This window comes from Pelecanus crispus, chromosome 20, assembly GCF_030463565.1.
Source record: "Pelecanus crispus isolate bPelCri1 chromosome 20, bPelCri1.pri, whole genome shotgun sequence".
Classification (NCBI taxonomy): domain Eukaryota; kingdom Metazoa; phylum Chordata; class Aves; order Pelecaniformes; family Pelecanidae; genus Pelecanus; species Pelecanus crispus.
The window spans coordinates 1,823,658-1,840,607 of NC_134662.1; the positions used below are offsets into that span (position 1 = coordinate 1,823,658).

The following is a 16,950-nucleotide window of genomic DNA, read 5'->3' on the forward strand; positions in this document are numbered from 1 at the left end:
CCGAACGAGCCATCGCACATCAGCACTCCCCACACGCAAGGGGACACGGTGCCTGCCCAAGCGGTTCGGAGCAGGGAAGTCCTGGCGATACCTGGCTCTCTATACCCGCAGTCCTGCCCTGCACTGCATCCCTCTCCTCCTTCTCCCTGCATCCCCCGGGGACGGCTTGAAGCTGTTCTGAGGGATTTCCATCCATGTTGCAGGGAAAGAAGAAGAGCTTTCACCACCTCTGCCTGCCGCGAGAAGCGGGGGGCATGAGCGAACTGCAGGCAGGGCTTGTGCCTGAGAGGCACCACCGTGCTGACTGCGGATTCAACGCTGCCCGCACAAAGACGGCAAGCCGCTGCGCTGCTGTGCGCATCGCCCGTCCAAAGCTGTCAACAGCTGACCCAAGCTGGACCACGCTGAGCTATTCTCACACCAAAGGCAACATCCCTCTGGATGCCAGGGGATCCCACGATGTGGGTCCCCCGCACGTCCCCGCCAGCTGCCGTGAGGCTTCCGCACTTACCAGACTCGGGTGCCTGTTCCCCAGGGACATGACCGAGGCGGGGAAGGCCTGGCCCAGGCTGCCCACAGTGGCACTGTGGGCCGGCGCCGAGCCCAGGAGACCGTGCATGTCCCCGTGGTTGCTCGGCATGGCGGCTGTCTGGCCCACGGCGTGATTCCTCAGCACGTGGATGGCTTCGTCCAACCTGTCTTCCATTTTGTTTTGCTTGAAGGACAGGACAGAGAAACAGGTCTGTGTTAATGCCTGTGGAGCCAGCAGCCTGCTGCAGCTCTCTGCGCTAAAGAATAGCTGGCAGCAGTCATGCACTCAGCTACCTCTAGGCAGCCATGGGGAGAAATAACCCCCCGGCCCCATCAGTGCCATCCCCTAAAGGCACAAGGGGTCACACAGGCAGAACCGCTCAGGAAAGGGAGGCAGAAACAGGACAGAAATGTGTTCGGCTGGGCCAGACCCACAGGGATGTGAACGGGCCCTAAACAGGGGGAGGGCACAAGGCTGCGCCTCTGCCAGCCAGGCTCTGGGCTCCAGGAAGCCAGCACCAACTCTGCTCAGCTGCTTCCAACCAAACATCCATCTATCCACCCACCATCTTCCTTCAGGCCCCAGACGTCTGGGGGAGAGGACTTTACCCAAAAGCCTTTTGCTGCCAGGTGCACAAGGGATGGAAGAGAAAAGGAGAAGGCAGACCTTTCAGCACAACTTACTAAAGTGTGGAGGCTCCCTTCGTAGCTGGGAGATAAGGCACCCTGTCCGCTCGCTCGCGACCACTGGGATGTGCCTGCGAACAAACGGGGAGAGCTTGGGACCGGGCACGGCTGCCGCTAGATGGGGCTGGAAGCTGGGCCACCACGCCGTGCGAGGGCCACCGTGCCACGCGTGGCACCACACGGGCCGCCGCGGCACCGGGCTGCACAGGGATGGTCACGCCGCACGTACCAAACCAGCCACGCCACACATGGGCGCAGGATTTTCCCCTGCTCCCCGTCCCCGCTCTGCGAGGCAGCGGGGTGCCCGCAGAGGTGTTTCATCTCCGAGCAGGTGCCCGCCTGATCTCGCAGCAATGCCGTGAGGGGTCACGGTCTGATCCCACATGCCTCCCATGGAAATCTCTGTTCAGCCCCTGCCGCAGGCTCGCCTCTGCTCTGCCTCAGCAGGAAACTGAGCTCAGGCCTTCAGACCTCAAGAAGCTTTTAAATTTGTATCATCTCAGTGAGCGGGCAGCCAGCACACACGCCGTGCTCGCTCCGACCCCGGGGGAGCAGCAGGCTGGCGTGCGCACGTTGCTCTGCAACCAGGGCACGGGGAGCCTCGGCGCCAGCTCTGCTGGGCAGTCAGCGAGACCTCTCCCGCCCGATGGGAGCAGAGACGGGCTGTCATCGGGCACTAAAAATGGTTTTTAACTAGTTGGCCGCTTCCCAGTTCCCACTGCACTCCTCCCATGGGAGACAAAAGCAGGGACAAAGTCTCCCAGCCTCGCCAAGACAGGACGCTCAGGGACAGGGTCTGTCTGAATGGCAGGAGCGGGTCCCATGGGGTGGCAGCGATGCTTTAACTCAAGCACGTGCCGGTGCTACCATGTGGGCCAGGCTCGCACCTCCAGCAGAGCCTCCTGCTAAAATTCCTCTGCCGGGGCAAAGCCAGGCGCAGGCAGAGCCATCGCCCTCATGTACGCGGCGTTTGCTGCACCTGGGCACTGCTCAGCTTCATATGGGGCAAAAACTACAACTGATTAAAGCAGATGGACAGGCAACTTCACAGGAGACCTTTAAAAAGTATCTTCAAGTTTGCTTGTCCTTCGTCTTCACTCTCCTGCTTTTAAAAATAAATGGGATTTGTCAAGACTGCCAAAAGTGTATTTAATGAGGGTTTGGGGCTGATCTGGGAAGTACGCTGCCTTGGAGCTCCTGAAAGCAAACCTGACATCCCCCTTTTTACACAGAGAGCAACGTTTTTCACCTACCTGCAAGCCCCTGAGGGGAGCCGACCGGTGTAGAGGGGTTTGATGAGAAGTTATTGCTAGAGTGATCGGGGGAATAAATCTGGAGCAAGAGAAGCGGGACACGGTCAGCAGCGCCCACCCCTGCGACGGCTCTCCTCCTCCCCAGCAGCGCCGCTGAGCCCAGGTGCAGTGAGGACCACCCGACAGGACCACCCGACAGCACCTCCCTTGCCATACCCACTCCAGCTCCCAGCTGGTATGAGGGCCCAGCCCGCTAGTCCCCCCGCAGCTCCCCGATTAACACAGGGGTCCCTCTCTGTCCCCGCTGCCACCACCCCTCCAGCTACAGCCTCCGTTCTCCAGGTCCCACCTCAGAGGGAAGCAAGAGCCCCATGAAACTGTTGCAGGGTGCAGTGCTGGCACCCCTCCACCACCATGCAGAAGCAAAGGTACCTGCACTGAATGGGACAGAGGCAACCCCAAGCTCTGACAGTGCAGTGGGACCAGTGCCCTCCAGTTTGAACCAGCACACGCAGGGCCAGGAGTACTGGGACCTGCTACGAGGGCTGTGTAGGGCCGTCTTGCCAGACCAGTACCAGGCTGAGCAGCCACAGAGCTGGCTCATGGGCATGGGTCAGCGGGGCCACCATAACATCCAGTGCCTCAGTTTCCCCATCTGCTAAAAGGTGCTTTTGCACAGCACCAGGACTCAGGATGGCAGCACACGGCGGGGGAGAAGCCCTCCCCTCGGAGGCTGCCGTGTTTTTGGGGTGCATTCACCCAAACTCCTCAATGTGTCCATCTTCCCTGCTGCCTAGAGGATGCCTGTTATAGAGGGGAGGTCCAACACTGCAACAGGACAGGGACCGGGGTCAAGGATCTGCAGAAACTCTTACTGAAGCTAGTGCCTTCCCGAGCGCGTCTCCTGAGCTCCCAGCTGCGGTTCCTCTGTTACCTGCCAAGAGAGGACACAGACATCACTGCCAGGGCGCCAGAAACCCAGCAGGGCAAAGCACCCATAGAAGACCTACTCTGGGGTCACCTGCTCTGAGACTGAAATTCTGGCTCTTACTGCCTTGCTTGAAAATTAAATGGATGCCCAGCTCAGAGCAGCCCGGATGAGGGCACACACACCCCGGCAGCTTTCGTGGGGTTGCAGAAATGTCTTTATAAGACACTGGGCCAAACATGTCACGCCATCAACAGCAATCAAATGTCTCTGCTGCAGCACGGTCCATTTTCACAGGGCATCTTAAGCCCCTACAATCCCAAACTTGCTTCCCCTCCTCTAAACAAGGGTTTTTCTACAAAAATCAAGGTCAGAATCCTCATTTCCTGGGGAACACGAGTTCATTTCAGTAACAGGTTTTGTTCAGCAGGGTTAGAAATTAAAGCACTTAGAGGTTTAACACGGTATCCAAATGCAGCACAAACATTTCTCTTCCAGATTTAGATGAACAGCTTCACACATACCCCTGCCTTCCCGCAACTCATTTAAGCCACAGTGCCTCCAAGAGATAATGTCACAGATCCTGGTCTCCTCCCAGATCCATCAAGAGAGGTGTAAACCCCCAAGCCGGCACCTGGTCCCCCTGCTACAGCCAACCCAGGTACCCAGCCGCAGTACCCTCGGTGCACCTCTTCCTCATGCAGTAACTCCATGCATGGGCGACACACAAGGGATAAAAAGTGTCTGGGCACATCGGACACAGATACCACTGCCTCACGCCTCAGAGATTTGCACGAGGCTTTGATTTTCCCCTTAAGCCTCTGCAGAGCAGCGGAGCAAGGAGGGTCACGCTGGCGACCACCACGCGCCCCGGGGCCGTACGTACCCATCATGCTGTCCGTCCCGCTGATTGGGGGCGTATGACTGGAGACACCGTACGGCGTGGAGGCAGAGGAGAAGCCAGACACAGAGGGGAGTCCGCCGTTAACCTCTCCTGAATGAAGCTGGTAGTTCTGGCAGAGAGGGGGAGAGGCGTGAGAGGTACCCTTGAAGGACTGCCGGCCTTTGGCACCCAGGCCAGGGCCGCGGTCCTCCCGGCCGGCAGCGGCCCCGAGCCAATGGCCACAGGACGAGGTGACGTGCCACCACCGGCTGGCTGAGTGGAGCCCCCCAGCCCGCCCGCGGGGCAGCGCGGGGACGCGTTACCATGCGTTCGTGCTGATGTAAACTGTTGAAGCCACTGGACTGCGGAAGCGGGGAGGAGGAGCTGCCCAGCATGGCACCGTAACTTGACTGGCTCATGGCACCTGGTGAACTCCACAGGTCTGGCGAGTTATGGAGCCCGTCTGGAAGGAAAATCACAGCTGAGTGGGGCAGAGATGCCGGCACGCGTCCCACAGCACGCACGGGAGCAAGTCAGCTCAGACTGAGGGGCTGCGTCTGTCCCAGTCGCATCCTGCCTACGCCAAGCATCACCCACTGAGCAAACTGGAGCCACTTCGGGGCTGCTTCGTGTCTCATGCACTCCTGCCCCAAGCTCCCTCCATCTCACGTGCTGCGCAATACTTCCCATCGTCCGTAACAGGCCAGGCAGCCCCTGCTCTGGCCGGCTTGCAGGACACGGGGGTTGTTAATAACTCACCTGCCATATAAAAGGCTCCGGGATACACAGTGCTGGGAGGTTTCGAGGGAGTATATCCAGCTGGATCCCTGCTGTAGTCATCACCTGAGTTGGATGGATACACCTGTAGGGCAGGGAAGGGGATGAAGAGAAGTGCTTGGCCACCCCATGGCCCCACGTCCTCCCCATGGGTCACCCCACCGTGCGCAGCTTGGCTTTTATTCGTCGCAGCAGATGACAGAGTTGGTCCCACAGCAAAGCCGGGGGTGGGGGGGAACCAAAGCAGCTCAGCTGAAGTCACGGTGGCAGCACCGACCGGCGCAGCTCTGCTGGGGAGCGGCGCAGGGCACGCGCCCCGTCTGCCTTCCCGTAACAGCACGGATCCCTGCAGCCCCCTCCTGCAGAAGACGCAGGCACCAGCAGAAGTTTCAACTCTTAGCTCTAGTTCCTTTTTCTGTGGTTATAACTTTTTATGGGTAACCACAAAAGCCATCATTTCTGCGTGCTAACCCCGCACCCAAGGGCGCGGGCTGGGTGGTGGTGATGGGGACGGGCGAGGCTTCGGGACCTGCTGGCCCCTGCGCCGAGCCCGCTCTACGCCGGGCTGCAGCACCAGGACGGCAGCAGTCGCGCCCGAGGACAGCGTCCGCTCAAACCCTTCACAGCAATCAGCCTACCCTGCTCCAGGGGAAACTGAGGCACGGGGGAAGCTGAGGGCTGAGCAGTCCCTCAAAAGGGATGTCACACGGCTCTCGGACAGCTTTTGGCCGGATTTCTGCAGCACGTTCAGCTACGTTATTTAACAGCATATTAAGCAAAAGAAAAGCTTTTTTTCTTCTTCTTCTAAATTAACCAAACCCATCCTAGAAAGCCCTTACCGAAAATCATCTTCTGCCAGTGCAAAAACACACCTTTTTTTTTCTTTAAGCAGAAATTCAACACGCAAAGAAACTGAAATGCCACTCAAAATTACGTGAGAACTTTTGTTACAGCTTATTTTCATCCCCATTGATTCATTCTGAAACTGCTAATAATTTTTTTTTTTTAAATACACACGAAAGCAGAGGCGGGTGCAGGGGCTGGCTGGGCACGCTCAGCCAGCTCTGCCTGGAAGACACAGCTTTCTTTGGAAAGGAAACCTGCCCTGAGTTTCTCTTTCCCCACACCCAGCCAGCTCCCTCCGACCCCTTGTCCTCACCCAGCAAGAAGGGGCAAAATTTTTCTATATTTCTGTAACTGCCCAGAACACCAGGAATTTCTTCTTTTGTTGTGGGGGAGTCTTCTTGTTAAAAAAAAAAAAAAAAAAAAAAAAAAAAGCTATGAAAAGCACTAGCGACTGCACTTAAATATCTTGCTTCATTTTCCCCTGGCAGCCCAGGTTCCTGCTTCTCGGAGCAGCTTCCCTCGAAGCTGGGGGAGTTCAGAGCCCGGGGGCAGCCCGGGCCCCTCACCGCCCATCAGCTCTTGGGCAGCGGGTGGCCGGACCCTGCGGGGCAACGGGGAGCCGAAAGCAACTTGTGGGCATCGGTGCTACAGATTGAGACCGGGGAACTTGTAAAATAAAGAAAAAAAAAAGAAATAAAACTAAAATAAAGACAGGGGGAGGGGAAAAACCTGACAGACACTGACAGCTGCCCTTCATCCCTCGCTCAAAAAAGAAAATTCACGGCGCTTCGCCTCTGTGCGGCATCGCAGGACGGCGTCGGGGCGAAGCGGGCGTGCGGAGCCGCGCGTGGGCAGCGCGTGCGGCTGGGGAGAGCGGGGGAATGGAGGCGGCTGCAAAGAACAAGAATCCAGTAAATTGACTTTTCCTATAATTTGATTAAATAGCGGGAGCTGGGACAGGGAATCGAATGAAGCGCGTCTAATAGCCCCGCGCCATCTGCCAGGGGCTGGCACCTGGCCAGCGCGCGAGGCAGCTGTGCGGCAGCGGAGCGGGCGCGCGGGGGGGGGCCGCGGCGAGCTGCAACATCCATTTCATAAATCCGGGGCGAAAATAAGAAGAATAAAATAGCAGGGATGAGCAGACCGGGGTTGCAAAGAGGGGGGAGTCCGCCTTGCTGCGTATCCGCCCCGCTCCGCCACCCTCGACCCCCCCGTCTCCTGGCGGATCCCCGGTGGGCAGGTTTCACCCCAGCAGCGGCCCTGGCCCCTCCAAATCTTTCATTTCCCTGCTCGGCGCAGGGGAGGCTGCGAAAGCCAGCATCGCCCTTCCCCGCACCGGCTAAGCGAGGAGCATCCCAGCGCCGCCGCGTGCGGGGCAGCCGGCCGAGCCCGGCCGAGCGCCGCAGGAAACGGTAAATCAGCGCCGGGTCCCCGCTCCCCACCCCGCGGCCCCAGCCCTCGTGTGTCGGCAGCAATGGCGGCGGCCTCAGGGACCTCCAGGTGAGGTCATTTCCTCTGGTTAAAATTGCCAGCGCGGCGAGAGCGCCTCTTGAAAAGCCCCAGCGCCGGGATTCGCAGGGCTTTGTGGTGTTGGGGTTTTTTTCCCCCCCACCCTCCTTGTTTTTCTTGCTTAAATGCATGAGCTGGGGTGGGACTTCAGGCAGACTGAAGTTAAACAGAGCAGTGACCAGACTGCGAATTCGCAGGCTGAAACGGCTCCCGGCCACCACGCTCGCTGCAGCAACAAAATCCTGCAGGAACCGACTTGCACAAAATCCCTCCCCGGCTTCCCCTGGCAAAGCCAGCCGGCGTGCAGCAGGGGCTCGGGCCCCATCCAGCCCCGGGTCGGGGCCGGCGTGCAGCAGGGGCTCGGGCCCCATCCAGCCCCGGGTCGGGGCCGGCGTGCAGCAGGGGCTCGGGGCCCCATCCAGCCCCGGGTCCCATGCCCGGACGCGCCGGGGGAGCGCGGCCGCGAGCGCTGACCCCGCTTCCCACATCACGGGGAGGCTCCGAGGGGCTCCGCGCCCCGGGGGCAGCCCCAGCAGGCGCCGCTGCTCCCGGCCAGCGCCCGTTGCACAAGAACTAAGCCCCAAGGGCCGCGGGGTGCAAGCACGGGTCCCTCTGCGCCCGCCCGCGGTCAGGGCAGCTCGGGCTCTGCCCGGCATCGGGCGCCTTTCCCACCCTCCAACCTCCTCACATCGCCAGCGCCTCTGGGTGCCTCTGGCAGAATCGCTCCCCTTTCAGCCACCCTCAACTACTCCAGCTGCTGACCTCTCCGAGTTTTCCAAGCAGCTAGGGAATTACAGATTAAAGCGCTTTATTTTAATGAGATGCCGATTAACCTATTTATTTTGCACGGGGTCCAGCGATAACACGGGGTGGGCTCCTGCACAGGCGAGTCAGACAAGAAAGACCCTTTGATCCGCTGCCTTTGAGGCCGGCGACTCCTTTTGCTCCCCGCTTCTCTCGCCGCCTCGGTGCCCATTTCCTTCCCCAGGTGTGGAAGTTCAAAAACAAGCCAAGAAGCCGGAGGTCACGGCAAAGAGAGGGCGGCGGAAAGAGGTAGCACCAGCCCATGCAGCAGGAACTGAGCTCTGCGGTCAAGGGGCAGCCGAGGCGACAGCCAGCGCTCTCCGGGCTGGAAGAGTCCGCGTGCAGGTGTCGGCTCAGACGCAGGGAAGGGGCTGAGTTTTGGCAAACGCCAAGCGGCTCTTCCTGTGGGAACCGGGGCCCTTTAGGGCACCGCCGGCACGACGGGCAGCAAGCCCCATCGCCTTTGAAATCTGAGGCCAATAAAGGGCCATTTGTTGGGAGCGATGTTTTCCCCACATGTCGACTGGGGTTTAAAAGCTCCGAATTTCACACAGAAACTCGACACAGCAATAGGGATTCTGCTTCGAGCAGGTTCTCCCTGTTAAAACAGACCCTTGGAGCAACTTGGCGCTGCTGACCGGAGCCGGTTTCTCCGTGAGGGGGGTCCGCAGGGACCCTCCAACCCCCTCCGGTCTGCAAGCCCAATCCAGCAAGCCCTCAGCGCCTTCCTCTCCCTCCATCCTCCCAACATCAGCATCTCAGGGTCCCTTTCCAAAGGCAGAGCCCATGGCGGAGGTGACAGAGCAAGCGTTGCGCTAGCAGTGAAGGAACGCCACAGCACGAGATTTCCCCCACGGGTGGACGCACGCAGGCGTTCCCCAGGGAACGGGCGAGCGGGCACCCGCTTCACATCGCATCAGCTTTGGCGGCGAGCGGCACGACGGGCTCGGGCTCGGGCACATCTCCAGCGCGGCCCCAGCCTGGGCTCCAGCTTGCCTGCAGGACGCAGCCCGCCCGTCCCCCTGCAAGCACGCAAACGCTCCAGCGAGGAATGCAGCCTCGGCCGCCGCGCAGCCAGACAGCTCCCATATTCCTGCAGGAACCCTCCAGCCCACTCCAATTAGCTTTCCTGGAGATCCCATTACTTCTAGCCACAAAGACATTGTTCAGTTTATTCCCCTGTAACAGCCGCGGGAGCATGGCTAACATATTCCTACAGGCTGCCTGGCTTTCTTATAAAACAGCCCAGGCAGCGCACACACCTGGAGCAGCCCCAGCTGCCTGCCCGCATTACAACTGGTTTGGTTTCCCTTCTGGAGTGAAATCCGATTACACCGAATATTACATTTCACTCGGGCACTCGCGACAAAGTCAAACAGACGAGAGCCAGGAGGCAACGGGTCCAGGTTCCGGCCGGGGAGGTGCCGCCGGCGGCTGCTGCGCACGGGGAGCATTGCAGCTCCTTCTCTCCCATTAGTGCCGCAGCACCGCAGTTTCACAGCGCTTCCCCATTTCTCCTACGTAGGAAGCTGTAGCTGGGAAAACCCTTCCTCGTCCCGCTCAAATCCAAGCCCTCGATGTTCGGGGTGGCTGGACCCGTAGGGTCGGCAGCTCTCGCGGCAGAGGAAGCAGGGACGCCCAGGGGATGGGGGAACGGGGATCCCGCCACTTACCGAGGAGGGGAGTCCAGGAGGCACCTTCCGAACCTTTTTGGGCTGTCCATCTGGTTTAAAGAAAAGAAGAGAGGATCTAACTTCTGAAGGGGGTTATTGGGAGGGAAACAACGAGCTATAGCTCAAAGTCTCCAAGGATGGAAGATGCAGGTTCAAACAGGGCTCAGATCCCAAATGCCCCATAGCCAAAGAAGCGTCAACAGTGAAAATGTCCGAGGATGAACCTCTTCTCCTCCTCTCGTCTGCACCCTCTGAGGGCGGGTTTCACCCACAAACAGAGGTCACAGGGCAGTCTCTCTCCTGAAACACCACGCTAAGGGGTGCTCACCAGCCAGAGAAGGGCTGCGCTTGCTCTTTGGAAGAGACCGAGCCCATAAATAACCCCTCGTTTGGGGTTTTTTTGGAAACAATTTAACTTGAAGTGGGTTTGCAGACAAAGGATGCAGAAAGAGAATAAATGCAGGGAGGGGGCTGTATTTTCATGTGCTCCTTATGCAGTATTATTCTTGGGAAAGCTTCACGGCTGCAGGAAGGCAGGGCTGGTGCTCATCCCGGGCCAGCCCCTCCCCAGCCCAGCTCTGCAGGTCCAGCTCCGAGGGGGAAGGACACAGTGTCCTGGGGGAAGGTGGTGGGGGAAACATCCTGTGAAGTGGCTCAAGGGGAAGCACTGGTTAAAAATTTGGGGATTTTTTTAGTTCATAATTAAGGAAAGCCCCAGCTGAGGGGGTGCAGGATGCTAACACAGCAAGTCTGCCAAGCCAGGGGCTCTGCCGGGTTGTAGCCGAGGAGGAGAAACTCATCACACAGAATGACCTGATGCAGAAGAATCATTTCCCAGGCTGACAACATAAACCAGCAATGTTTTAAAGTGGCAATATCAAAGTGGATGCCTTTATCTGAAAAGCACTGGAAAAAACACACGTAACACCGGGTCGCTTCTGGTTTCGTTTGTTGGGGAAAGCTCAAAATAGCAGCAAGAGAGTGACTGGAGGGTGCGGGGGGGGAACTATGACAAGAAACACAAGAACTGGGGCTTGTCTTCACTTGAAAGTTAAATTCACACCCGACCTTAGCCTTTGTTAAAAGCAAAATGGCTTATTCCCAGGTATTTTCCTGGCGTGGGCAGGCGTGGGCAATTCCTGCTCTGGAACATCGAAGCGGGCAGGTGGGCAAGGAGAGCTCCCGGAGCAAAGAGCACCTGCGTCCCAGGGCACGGCTCCGTGCCCCAGCAGACACCCCGACCTCATGCTGCTTCTTAGTAACTTGCTCCTGGCAGTCCCGTTGGCTTGCAGCAGGACAGGGGCTCCAAGGACAGCCGCCGGCCATAAAAACAGCCTCGAAGGCGGCCCAAAGTTTTCCAGGAGCAACTACTGATGCGCAGTGTGGCCGGAGGCATTTTTTGAAGAACCTCAAGCCATTTGCTGCTTTCATCTAATCTGACATTTTCCAGAAAGAAGGAAATTCTACACGACTGTGAGCCCAAACTCCCTTTTTTAAAAATTATGTGTATATATATTATATATAGTTTTCCCCCCCTAAAAAAAGCAAATGCAAATTCACACCTATGTGCACAAATGGCAACACCAGTGCTTTCGTTCCCGAAGGCGGACCCGACGCGGGCGCCTGCCCGGTCGACAGCCCCTGGGTCGCTCAACCAAGCTGCCGGACAAACCGGAGCGGTGGCACCCAAGGGTGACACGAAGGAACTTACCTATGTTGCTCTCAGCACCTCTCCTGCGAGGATTGTTGGGGTAAGAAAAATACTGAGACCCCCCTTTCACCCCAGTGGGGGAAAGCGTGCTCGGACTCGCGATTCCCATTTCGCTGGGCAGGAAACCAGCCTGCAAACAAGGAGACAGAAAAGCCCTTCCATGTAATTACGCTGCAAAACCACCGCGCTCGCTGGGAGAGAACAGAGCCACTTTGAGCCGCCTTCGCACAAATTCAGCCGAGGGGGAAAAAAAAAAAAAAGACAAGCCAAAGGACCAGAAGGAAAAAAGAAATGTGTAAATATGGGGGTAGCTATGGGGGAATACATGTGTAATAAGACAAGGGTCTGTCAAGCTGTGTCTTCTCACTGGATCCCAGCACGGAAGCTCTCTGCAAACCAAGGATGCAAACTAGCAGGTGCCGTCGCAGGGAGCATCGTGGTCCCACGCTCACCGTGCTGCCCACGAGGGCAGGATGAGGCCCTGCCAAGGGTTTTATCGACCCAGCCTGCTGAAGGCAAAGAGGAGGCGACAGCCAGGCGGAGGGGCTTGGTAGGCAGCCTGCCCGCAAAGGCACGGGGTGGGAAGCGTCTGCTGGGGCGGCGAGCTCTGCCCGCACAGGGGCGAACGGACTTATTCGGGACAAAACTCTTCCCACATCATCTCGGAGGTTTTACGGCAAGGGATTACAGCTCCTGATGTGATCGGTGCTCTGGTGCCTGCGGGGGACGCACCTGACGGGCACAGAAAACCCATAAATTTGATGCTATTAACATTTGTAATTTCTTGTACTTGTTCCTTTAGGTGTTGATATTTTTTAACTTTTTCTGTTGCTGCCTCCACCAAAGATGTTTCCGTATATTCGTATCTTATTGTAACATCTACTACTATTGCTTTATCTTTTACAAAAATCAAATCTGGTTTATATAATTCATTTTGGGCGTCCACCCGTCCTCAAAAGGCACATCCGACCCAACGGCCCCACGCTGCCCCTCACCCCCGCGACACCGTCGGGGACCCGGCCAGGGCTCACCCACCAGCAAAGCCGGGAGCCCCCAGGCTGTCACACTTCTCCACCATGCCTAAACCCACCGCAAGAGATGGGAGAGGCTACGCAGCCGGCAGCCCACCTGACCGTGCCTCTCCCAGTGCCCCCTGGCCACAAAACCCAGCCCAGGGTGCTGGCACTGATGGTTTCTCTCCCATCCCCAGCGCGGCGCAGCTGAACCCGTTGCGGACGACGCAACGGAGCTGCAATGCCTCTGCTGGGGGTGGTTTTCTCTTGCATTTTATCAGGGAAAAGTCAAATCCCTCTTTCTAAAAAGAGGAAACTCCTCCCTCGTGTTTATCCCAGCTGACCTTGGGCACTCTGGGAAGCAGCGCGGAGCCGGCAGGAGCCGGTGCCCAGGGAGCTCGCTGGCTCCCGGGATGGAGCAAGCGTGTCTTTGCTCCAGGAGCACGCCCGCCAGCATCGCCCCTTTCACCTTGGGAGAAAGTTAAATATATTTACGTGGAATTTAAGAGGGCTGGCAAAGGGCCTTGAAGTAACAAAAGCTTAGCTTTGACCCATCTTCCGAGGGCAACACGTTGAAATAAAGGAGGATTTCAGGCTTTTGAGAAACTGGAAAGAAAAACCCACTGCTTTAAAACTCCATCTCCTCCAGAAAGGGGTCGGGGAGGGAAAGAGGAGCTCATGTATTCACAGCTGGTGAAATTCCTGCAATCTGTTCCACCGGTCATATTACCTTTGCACTGAAACCGCTACGCGCCATGGAGCGGCGTGGCCAAGAAAAGCAAGCGGCACAGCACCCTGGAGGAGATCCTGGAGGGCCGAGTCCCTGCCGCCCCGCTCCTCCAGCGGGTACCTCCAGAGAGGCCCTGGGATTTTCATTTCCCAGAGAAAGGGATTTTCTTCCCCTTCCCTCTCCCTGGGGACGCCTCCAGAGGCGGTTAAGGGTTAAACGAGGGGCAGCCGCAGCTCTGCCCCGGAGAAGGGCATTTTGGGGAGGAAGGTGCTCCCCATCTAGGGCATCTGCCAGCAGACAATTTTCCAGCACTTTTCGAAAAGAAAAAAACCAGGTCACCTCCCCCGCCCCCCCCAAACTGGAGCCAGAAGCAACAACTGTTCTGGGGGCCACAGCAAGCGTGCAGACGGCCCCGCTCGCCTCCCACCGCCCCGCACAAGAGGCGTTTTGTCTCTCCTCCACATCAAACGGGCTCCGTCTCCCGCTCTGCCACCCGATCCGGACCCGTGCGCCCGCGCCAGGGCCCCTCCCGGCCCGCGGCACCATTTGCCCACCCCGTTTCTGTTACCTTATATCTCCCCCTCCTCCATGAAACCCCAGCAAAACCGTAACATTAAAAAGCAAGGCTTGGCATCTGTCCCATTTTTATTTTAGCAGCTTCAGTGGTAAATTAAATCCACTCTGGCACAGACAGCCAGCACAGCTGTTTCAGCAAAGGAAACATCCTCAGTTCAGAGAAGAGGAAATTATGACAAATTTGTGTAAAATTAAAACATGTAATATGTGTGTGTGTACATGTATAAAATAAAAAGCTGTCCGGCCAAAAGCTGCTCCCTTCAATAAAATGGTGGGACTGTTTTCCCAGAGCCATGCTTGGGCACTGACGGGGCAGTTGCAGCAACACATCAAAGCAGAGGTGCTCTCTCCTTCCCAAAAAACTATTTCTGGATGCCGGTGGCAGCAGGCTAGATTATCTCAGGGCTGGTCGACTGCGTTCCCGGGCTCTGATTTACACCTGTGGTATTCCCGACGGGAAGCGAGCTTTTCCCCACAGCACAGCCGTGCTCCTCCCGCCGGGGTTCACATGGGGTGACCCAACAGGGCAGGGCTCTCCCGTGCCGCGTCCCTCCCCGACTGCGGAGACGAGCATCTGCTGCAGGTCCTGCATCGACAGAACCACCGCAAAACCAAACCACCACCCAATATCCAGCGAAATGACGCTACAACAGCACAGAAACCATCTCGCGGACTCTCCCTCCCCTCAGCCGGCGAGTGGGGGGACACAGGGATGTGGCTGGGGTACGGGGAGATGCTGTTTGGGGCGGGAGAGCGTGCAGCCCCAGGCGGGGTGCTTGGAGGCAAAGGGCGAGCCCCGAGGCAGGCAGCCGGAGGGAGAAGGTGCCTCCCGGCGCGGTCCTCTGCCCGCAGCCACCCTGCCACAAGGAAAGGTGTTGCGTGGATCCGACTCACTGAACCTCCCACCAAGGGCAGTGTTGGCTAGGTCATATCTGATTAAACACAAATCAGCTAGAAACAGGATTAGCAATAACAAAGTAAGTGAGTCTGAAGAGGTTTTGAAAAGAACCGAGAAGCTGCTACAACCCCATTTTCTGAACTCTGACAGCTCTTCTGAGCCAGCAACACGCGCCCGCATAAACCCCCGACACTCAACAGACGTTTCTGAGCAGAGCGGAGGCTTTCCAGGACCTCGTGCAGAGAGGCGAGATGCAAACCGCCAGGTTCCTTTTCATTCCCAGGCTCTCACTCCTAGCAGCTTAGCCAGTAAATGAAGCAAAAAATCTCAAGGCATTTTATCATTACCTGGTTTAGTCCTGGCATCCCTGTGTCTCTTCCAAACGTGGAGTATGAGGCTCTTTCACTGCTCTTCCCTACAGCGGAGAAAAGACAAGACAAGGTTTTGTGCAAGAGGGAAGGGGAGGTTTTGCGTGCACCCCTGCGCACCCGCCCTCCCAGGGCATCCCGCCGAGGTGCGAAGCCTGCTCTCCTAACGCAGCTTCCTGCGCCGTCTGCAGAGCTGCCTGCCTCCCGTAATAGCTTGTTGCTAAAACAGGAGCTCTTTTAAGTTCACGGACAGCAGGGCTCGGCCGGTCCATAAACAGCAAAACCCCAAAACTGCAGCGATGCAGGGAAGTGCTTGTGGCCATGGAAACTGGCAGTGTCAGACCAGAGCAAAAAAACCCCTCCAGACATACTCAAAAAAGCCAGCCGAATTTGGCAGAGGCAGTGACAGAGCAAACCGAAAGCCAGGCATGAGTGACCAGACTCTGTGGGCGCTTTCCATACGATAGGAAATACAATTCCAGCGCACGCTGAGCGGCAGCGTGCGGAGCTGAGCTCCTGCTCCTTATGGCACAGGGATTACCTTCTTCCCCTTTCCTGGTGGAGATTCAACTTTCCAAAAACCCATCCAGATCTAAAGAGCAGCCATTCAATAGCAAAGCCCTTCCTTCCTTTCCGAGCCCCCTACGTTATGTCCCACCGGCCGGGCTCCTCCCGGACTGCGGGGCTCCTCGCAGCCGGAGCATCGCTGTCGACCGGGACGCTGCGCGGGAGCGGCCCCGCGCGAGCCAAGCCCACGTGCCCCAGCGCTGCCGAGTGAACTTTAGCACCCAGCGACGGCTTTTATCAAACGTGCTCAACCTCACCCTGCCCACACGCTGCTGAAAATAGTGTTTTCAAGGCGGTGGGGAACTCGACACACACGGTGAAATGTTTCCATTCTGAAATGTCCTTGCCATCTCTTCCCTTGCGGTCACCACCCCGGAGCACAGCGTGGCCCCCGGCAAGCAGCACCCATGGGTGCCAGGGCAGCGTCGCAGCCCCAGGGAAGGACACCAGGCCAGGGAGAAAGGGAATAGCTCTGCACTGTGCCTGGGGCAGCCAGCAGCACAACAGTCTCCTTCGGGGTTTCCCCCCCGACCCAAAGCAAAATTAGACATTTTCCCAGTGGGGAACAGGCACTTTTTCATTTAAAAAAAAAAAAAAAAAAAAAAAACCGGACTGAAAATATATGAGGAATTCTTCCCTGCTGTTAATTACAGCCTATTAATGGTGCCACCAGGGAAAAGGGGGAGGGAAGAGGGAAACAGGAGATGATGATCAAAAAGGCTTTGAACCCAGGGCAGGACGGCCCCGCTCCGGCAGCTGCCCCACGCCGGCGCAGGGGACTCTGCCCGCGACGGGGCCGGGAGGCGTCGGGCTCTGCCAGCCCCCACCCCCGCCCAGCAAAAGCCCTTCCCCGAAAAGGGCCGACTGCATCCTGCCTCCGGTCTGGCTCAGTAAGCAAAATTGGGAGGGGGAGGATTTTGCCAATCTGCTTAACCTAAAGCCGTCACCGAAGCCTGCTAAGATGCAGGTTAATGCACTGGGGCGACGTTTGGGCTGGCGGGCAGCTCCACACGCGGCTAAGAGGTTTTGGGGAGCAGATGAAGAGGGAGGGGGAGCAAATTTCCCCAAAGCAGCCCCCCTGAAGCACAGGGCACAGAGATGGGGAGAGAGAAGAGGCTGCCTGGTTTTGCGTGGGGGCCTTGAACTCAACCCCAAATTTCCCCACTACAACCCCCAAACCCGAGACCCCCCCCGTT

At 57.7% G+C, this 16,950-nt stretch overlaps 1 protein-coding gene across 13 annotated transcripts in view; it reads right to left on the reverse strand.

The window, feature by feature from the left end:
* Positions 1-16,950, reverse strand: part of TCF3 (transcription factor 3) — an 82,118-nt gene that overhangs the window by 15,575 nt on the left and 49,593 nt on the right. For all 13 annotated transcript variants that reach the window (XM_075723747.1, XM_075723756.1, XM_075723754.1 and 10 more), the window contains exons 6-15: positions 15,167-15,234; positions 11,603-11,732; positions 9,892-9,941; positions 5,042-5,144; positions 4,606-4,745; positions 4,286-4,412; positions 3,347-3,405; positions 2,472-2,550; positions 1,216-1,289; positions 512-715 (exon numbers count right to left, since the gene is read on the reverse strand). In XM_075723747.1, the coding sequence (XP_075579862.1) occupies positions 512-715; positions 1,216-1,289; positions 2,472-2,550; positions 3,347-3,405; positions 4,286-4,412; positions 4,606-4,745; positions 5,042-5,144; positions 9,892-9,941; positions 11,603-11,732; positions 15,167-15,234 (1,034 nt within the window). The remainder of the gene's footprint in view (positions 1-511; positions 716-1,215; positions 1,290-2,471; positions 2,551-3,346; positions 3,406-4,285; positions 4,413-4,605; positions 4,746-5,041; positions 5,145-9,891; positions 9,942-11,602; positions 11,733-15,166; positions 15,235-16,950) is intronic.